The sequence below is a fragment of the Phyllobates terribilis genome, unplaced genomic scaffold (genome assembly GCF_046119375.1).
Source record: "Phyllobates terribilis strain yellow unplaced genomic scaffold, ASM4611937v1 Scaffold_3__8_contigs__length_932513732, whole genome shotgun sequence".
NCBI lineage: Eukaryota > Metazoa > Chordata > Amphibia > Anura > Dendrobatidae > Phyllobates > Phyllobates terribilis.
Genome location: NW_027362763.1, coordinates 97,352,166 through 97,359,539, shown reverse-complemented (window position 1 = coordinate 97,359,539; position 7,374 = coordinate 97,352,166). Strand labels below are relative to the sequence as shown.

The window sequence follows — 7,374 nt, the reverse complement described above, 5'->3', positions numbered from 1 at the left end:
ACCATACGCCAGGAAAAGACAGGGCGAGGTTCGTGTGCGGCGATCGATGAAGAGCCAATATAGGGATGTTAGTGGAGTCAGGGTGATATTAGATCAGCCTAAGAGGTTTCCACTCCCCCCTTTCCCTAGAGTCTGGGCTCCCTTATCCCCCTTCCCTTCGTGTTGCACTTAGTCTTTCCTACACCTTGCGTGACAGTAATAGACCAAAGGTCAGACGCTACCAAGGGAAACTGACGTGATATCCTCATTTGATCCAACCAAATTGTATCAGCATATGTCAGAGGTGGCACAGTAGAAGACCGCAGGAACTTCATGCTGCTTATTGTGGTACCATTCTGGCCGGGAGCTTGAGGGTTAAATTTTGCCTTAAATGAATTGTTCGGCCTAGGCTAAAAGTTATCAGTCAATCCATGTGACTGCAGACTTGTGAATCCTCGCAGCTTGCAGTGTGTGCTGCGAGGGTTCTCCAGTGTCGGCTCCAGGAGTGGGTGGTCATGTGATTGCAAGTATGCGATTTGCATACTCCCTGCCACATTCCGACTAGACACGTCGGGCCTCACTCAATACACTTGCATTGATCATAGCAACACACGTCTAGTAGGCATGTGACCGCATGTATGCAAGTCATATACTTGCAGGCACGTGCCCACCGTTCCTCGCACCAAACAATGTGAGGATTCACAAGTCTGCAGTCATATAGAGTAACTGTAAACTTGTAGCCTAAGACCCTGGGTGGGACTGCTTGCTATTTAAGATTCTGAATGCCAGTTCCCCCTTTACAGTTATGTTTTTTTAGGCCTGATCCTCATTTATCCTGCTTGTATTTCCGGGTTGATTTGACCTAAGCCCTCATTGTTACCTGCCTGAAATTCCAGCTTCTGTTCCAGATTTCTTGGTTTTGCCTTTGGCCCATTTTCTGACCATCCCACATACATGACGTTTTTGCTCTTGTTCCGGACCTCCTGCTTTTTCATGGCTTCTCAACCACCTTTTGCAAGCCAGCTGCACCAGCCAGACTACCATATTCACCAACCTATGACAGCTTCATAAATTCATCATTCCCTCTGATAGAACGCTCCAAACAACAGAGACTGCCAGCTCACTGAGAGATCAGATTACAGCTGACTATTGAAGTTTAGGAAGAGGAGGGAGGATCAGATTATGTGAGACACAGTCAGATCTTGCTGCTTTCTAGTAAGTGTTTTATCTCACCACAGAGCTGAATTCACAGCTACACTACTCAGCACTGCTGTCTAATGCCCTCCATGCTACTGCTGCTTCTGAATATGTACTACATATAGACAGGAGAGCAGGAATCCCTCATGTCTGTGTGTGCTGTGTATAGGAGACATCATAGCAGCCAGTCTTCAACCACTTGGTCCGTGACAATTCAAAAATAAAGGGGAAAAGTGGTGAAAAATACAAGATATAAGTTGTATAAAGACCAGACATAGAGTAATTCCAAATAAGTGGGAATGACAAGTATGTTTTAAAGGTTACGTATACCTTTGCGCTCATTTTTTTTTCTTTGTTTGCTACCTAAATGCAAAATGTAACAACTGGAGTACCAGTGAAGGTGGAAACAGACTGGACTCGTGTTCAACATGTATTCCTGGGAGGGAAATCTCAGAAAAGTCTGAACCTAGGAGGAGACTTCAAACTGCAGAACAGAAACTCTCTGAATGAATTAAATAAGGAAGATTTCAACTTAGGGCAACTTATTAACTGAAGCAAACCACTAGGAGATGTAAATCATTTTCTATATCAAAGGTATCCTAGCTGTTAAAGGGTTTTTTCACTTTAAAAAAATAATAATTCCAATGATGTAAAATAAAAATATTCTTTATTACTCACCCTCCTCCGGTCCAGCGCCTACTCTACTCCACAGCTCTGCTCTCATTGTTTTGGCTAGAGAGGGGACATCACATCAATGGTGCGTATCACTGCTGCAACCAATCACCAAGCTCAGAGTTACTGCTGATGTAGATAGTACAAGCAGCTGATTGTTTTAGCAGTGATGTGCGCCGTCACCACTGCAGACAAATGTAGAGTCAGGAGAAGCGTCGGAGAGCGGGCACTGGACTGGGGTAGGGTGAGTACTATTTGACTATGTTATTTTACATGTCAGCAAATGACTGGTAAAAATGGAAAATCCCTTTAAGGCTGGGTTGAGTCACGTCATGCCATGAGTGGAGCTAAACTGAGCCTATTTGTGAATGAAGATGGAGAAAAAAAAGGAATATATACCATGCAGTGATGAAGCGATTATATTTCATGCTATACATTTACTAGCTGCGCTGCGTGGTCTGTATTGTGCCCTATATTATTCCACCACACACAAGTTCTAGTCTTTTGTGTTTGTGCATCTTTTGATAGTGGAAAGCACCCGTCATCCCATAGAAAAGAATGCAGTATCCTCTTTCAGTTGGCAAATATTTCTGTACCCAAACAGTGAGAAAAGTACAGACCTCCCACAACTTATTAACGGGAAGACGTGACCTCTGCAAACAAAGCGCGATCAGTTCATTGTGCCGAGCTCCCAGGGAGGTGCAGCGCTGCGCTCGTCCTCAGGTGCAGACACATCTCGCTCTGCAGGACGTTACACTCCACAGGTAAGTGATCACCTGCAGTCTAATTACCAGTAGCAATGAGAGAATTGCTTAAATACCAATTCCCCTAATATAACAAATCAGTGGGAGAAATCCAATAATTACATGCAGGGTGTTTTGTGAGGTTGAAACGTCGTGCAGAAAATGATCGCAGATTACAGGCTGCCATAAAACATTCCCATCAGAGGTAAACAATAGTCTGGAACATTCGAAATAATGAAATACTACGGACTAATATTGTGGATAATCTCTAAAATAATGATTTACTCCAGTGAGCTACGGGTGAGAGTTTACAGACTACAGACTGTCCCCAACCTCTGGCTGTCAGGTTGTTCCAATACTACTCCCAGAACTGTCTCCGTTGTTCTTTCGGCTGCGGATTCTAAAGGAAAATCGGGAAAATTTTAACTTGCACAGTTTTTACTAAGGGTCCGAGGGTCACCATAGACAAGGGGATGTAGGTAGATCCTGCCATTTTTCTTCGGATCTGCTGACCGACCAGTCATATCTATAGTCTTATAAATTCATCCAAATTTCATTTTGTCATCCTTTTCGAGCTTGTATTTGAATAGTCAAAATCTTGTAACTTTTTAAAAAGTTACAGTTGATGAATTGGCCAGAAAAACATCTGGAGACCCCAAATTCCGCCCAAAGTGGCGAATATAAATAAAACAGGTCAACACTCATAGAATAGACTTCAAAAAAAGTGCAGATTAAAAAGAACAAAGCGCAAATTAAAAACAGACAAAAAAAAAACACCCCCAAAAAATAGACAAAAAAAAAGGGCTCAAATGCCATAGGATTCAGGGTCTGAAATCTGATGCGAGCGTTGATCTGAATTGGAAATGCAGACCAAACTGGACAAAAAACTTGTGTGTGAATAAGCCCCTAAAGGCTGGCAGATCTTGTCGCATAAAGATTTTTTTGTTTTTTTCATTGCACTTTTTTTTATTTCACTAACAGCAACAGCCGGCACCATCCATGATGGAGAAACTCATGAAACACCGACCCAGGTCTGCTCCGGTTATAACCAATGCATACGTCCAGAACAAGAAGGAAGATGAGAGCCTGTGTGCGAGACTGGACAGCCTGCACTACCAGCAGCACGCAAGTCTGATCCGACTCAAACAAGCAGTGAGCGACGTGGTCAGACAAAGGAAGAACCTCCTCACCCAAAGGGCCATCACACCCCAGTCCTCCCTCGACCATGTCATGGATGAAATCCACACGTACAAAAATGTTAAGCACCGTCCAGGTCACACAAAGAGTCATCTCCCGGCAAGTACAGAGCTATACATGGAACATGGAATTAGTTCAAAATGGCCTCTTTCTCCATTCTACTTGCCCAGTGTTGGTCAAATGCCAAGCCACCAAAGAGAAGCCAAATTAGGAGAAGAAGCAAGTGACAGACTAAGAGAAGGAGCAAGTGACAGAAAAAGAGAAGGAGCAAGTGACAGGCTAAGAGAAGGAGCAAGTGACAGACTAAGAGAAGGAGCAAGTGACAGAAAAAGAGAAGGAGCAAGTGACAGGCTAAGAGAAGGAGCAAGTGACAGACTAAGAGAAGGCGCGAGTGACAGAAGAAGAGAAGGAGCAAGTGACAGACTAAGAGAAGGCGCGAGTGACAGAAGAAGAGAAGGAGCAAGTGACAGAAGAAGAGAAGTGCCAAGTGACAGAAGAAGAGAAGGAGCAAGTGACAGAAGATTTACCACCATAGATGATACAAAAGGAAAGTCTAATGAACATGCTCTAAAACATGAAAGAAAAGTGACAGTGGCGTCACCAGAGAGAAGGAGACCCCAAACAAGCAGGGAGGTGCTAACGTACAAGGAGCTTAGCCAGATTGCCTGTCTAGAGAACATTTCTATGAGGGAAGTCGAGAGGCAGCGGGAACAGAAAGAGATTAAAAAACAGCAACTCAACCGATCGATGGACAGCGCCCTGCAAGAGAGAGTGCACAGGTTCCTCCGAAAGTTGGAATAAGAAGACCCAAATAATTCAGACAAATTGTATATTAATCTGGAAAGCAAAGAAAACAGAGAGGGGGTCCTAGAAAAACAAAAACTAAAAGACCCCCGACCGGTGGTCATGGTCACATGTCCATTCCATGTTCAGAGCTTCCATGTCTTCTCTTGTCTCCTCCCCAGACCAGTGCACTCCAGGGGATCAGCGACATCCAGTGTGGGTCCCATGGGGCCCTTGGACTGAGAGGGCCCCGATTTGTCTCATCCGTTTACTATTGGGTGCAAAGACTATTCCATGTTTGTTAATAAGCGAGCCTGTAAATGTGACCGATAGTTACACATTGGAGCAAGAAAATTAAAGGGCAATTGTATTGTATGGAAATTGGATGACAAAAGTGTGACTGCTGGCTCCGCCGTGCTGGAATCACCGCAAGATACTGATATGAGCACAATGTACGAGAGATATAATACCGCCACCTTGGGGTCATGGATGGCCGTCTCTACTGTAGTATTGGTGTGCTGAGGACCTCTGCTGGAGACATGCAGAACTGTCTGACAATTGCTTCGTTTGTAGCCTGAAAATCGACACATATTACTTTCTGATATCTGTGTGTTTATTGCACGTTGTAACATTAATAACTTCTTATACTGGAATTTGTAATTATTCTGATATTGAAATATTATTTGTCCCCTTTGTCTTATTACTACAGTCATCAAGCGTCCACCAGAAGGGAAAATCGGGGCCTTGCAATGTATGTTATTAGGGGATAGTGGTTTATTCCTCTCCTGTCCCTGACTGTGTATCAGATGGAATACTGGACAGGGAGGAGGGGGATGCAGCTGCAGTTTATGTCTCTTTTGTGTGTCTGTGATAGAGGGAGAAGAGCTGGAGACGCCTGATGATCATTGAATGATATATTTTTTGGGCACTTTTACTGTAAATTGGGCATATGTAATACAGGGCAAACAGAGCCCACGTCCTGACATTAGTCACTGCGGGGCTGATTTGGGTCCGCTACGACTAAGCAGCTCTGCCGTGCCAGAATCATCACCCGATCGCCAGGTCTACTAGAAACAGCGGCAATGCGACCTGTTACCACTAGATGGCAGCAGAAGAAGCTTTAATGCAGAGACACCATAAGTCACGGCCGAAGACTCAGGAGGACCTGTCCAAAAGCTGGGGACTGGAAGGGGTTAAATAAAAAGCTATTAAAAATAAAAAAAATGGTGCAACCCAGAAATAAAAAAAAACACAAGCCAGAACACTTAGTGTATGTTCACACGTGGCATTTTTTATGCAGCAAATTTGATACGTTTTATTGTACGGCATAATGAATGAGATTTCTAAGATCTCATTCACACAGTGCGTTTTTTTCCTGTGAATATTCTGAGCTTCACTTTTTTCAAGCGTGTCAATTCTTAATGGGTGAAAAAAGCATGAAAAATGCAACAAAAAACGCACTGTGGTGTTTAGTGCAAAAAAGAAGAAAAAAATGCTGCAAAAACGCAACGTGTGAACATACCCTTATGAGTCAGACAAGACAGTTGGTGCTTCCATATTTCTCCTTCTGTGCCCATGTAGATCAGCACACAGCCTCCTGAACTCAATCCTCACCCATTCCTCCAGTCTTTGCAGCAGCCCCCTACTTAGGCCAACAGAAAGGATCCCCCTCCATGATGTGCCTTCACCACACTATGGCCTGTACCGATGACGCGTGGACCCGAGGAGGCCTGAAGACACTTTGCCACATAATAAGACACTAGCATTATAAATAGGAAGTGGTGACATATTCCACTGATGGCAAATTAGTCCTGGTTCAGATGGGTTGTAGAATGAGCTTAAAGGGGATGTCCACCTTTAGTGACAATTTTTGTTTTCTCTTGTGCTTCTCATCGAGGCTGAAAATCATTTTGCAGTTGGGTTTCATTAAAAAGCTTGCACCGTTTGCTGCCTGTTGCACTGTCTATTGCAGGCTGATCGATGAGTTAACTGAGAATCATTCGGTGAGCTCAATCAGATTGGATGATGTGAGAGCTTGCAGCTTTTCTCTATCTTTCTCTGAGCTCCTCTCTCAGCTGATTTATGACCACAGTCCACATCAAAGTTGAATTTGAAGGCAAAAAAAGATCCTGTAAAAGGTTTAATGAAACGCAATTGCAAAAATGATTTTTAGCTCCAAATATATGAATTTGAGTCAAGTTTCCCAAAGGTGGACAACACCTTTTAAAAAGGGGCAAATCCAGGATTTTAAGACACTCTTTTGAAAATGTATCCTCCCGGTTGGATCCCAATTATCAGCTATCTCTGGGAAAAACATGGTGCTAGTGTCACGGGTGTGTCAAACAGTCACTCTGATCCTGCTGTAGAAGGTCACTGCGCTTGGCATCGCAGATGCCTTCTTGATCCTCTCATCTCTGTGGTGTAGTTATATCCTTCTTCCTTTAGGATCCAGCAGCGACCTCCACCTTCTGCTGCTGATAGACACATCCTTTATTGGTAGTTAAAAACTGTCAGTTTCTCCAAAGACTTGCCGGTGATAGTTCTATGTACCTCTGTGCAGGCTTGGAGCACTAGCAGTCAGCTAGTTTCTTCTTTGGTGCCCTTGGAGGACAGTTGGCGTTATCTCTCTGGTGTCTGCTTAAGCTAAGTGTATCCCCTTTGTTTGTCTACCTTGTTGTCTTTAGTTAGTAGTGGAACCTGACTAGTGCTCACCCTGTCCCCTCCTTATCTAGGGCCTAGCTCTAGGGACATTCAGGGCTTAGGTTCCTGCTCGGAGATAGGTGCGGAACCTATATAGCAATGA

At 43.9% G+C, this 7,374-nt stretch overlaps 1 protein-coding gene across 1 annotated transcript; it reads left to right on the top strand.

Moving 5' to 3' along the window:
- The first annotated feature begins 2,464 nt into the window (after positions 1 to 2,464).
- LOC141257951 (uncharacterized) lies at positions 2,465 to 5,176 on the top strand. The gene is made up of 2 exons (XM_073672955.1): positions 2,465 to 2,612; positions 3,573 to 5,176. Exon 2 carries the CDS (start codon positions 3,591 to 3,593, stop codon positions 4,587 to 4,589), a length of 999 nt encoding a protein of 332 aa, XP_073529056.1. The 5' UTR covers positions 2,465 to 2,612; positions 3,573 to 3,590; the 3' UTR covers positions 4,590 to 5,176.
- Positions 5,177 to 7,374: the final 2,198 nt, after the last annotated feature.

Coding starts and splice junctions, on each gene's coding strand:
- LOC141257951 (XM_073672955.1), top strand. CDS start 3,591: ATGATGGAGAAACTCATGAAACACCGACCCAGGTCTGCTCCGGTTATA.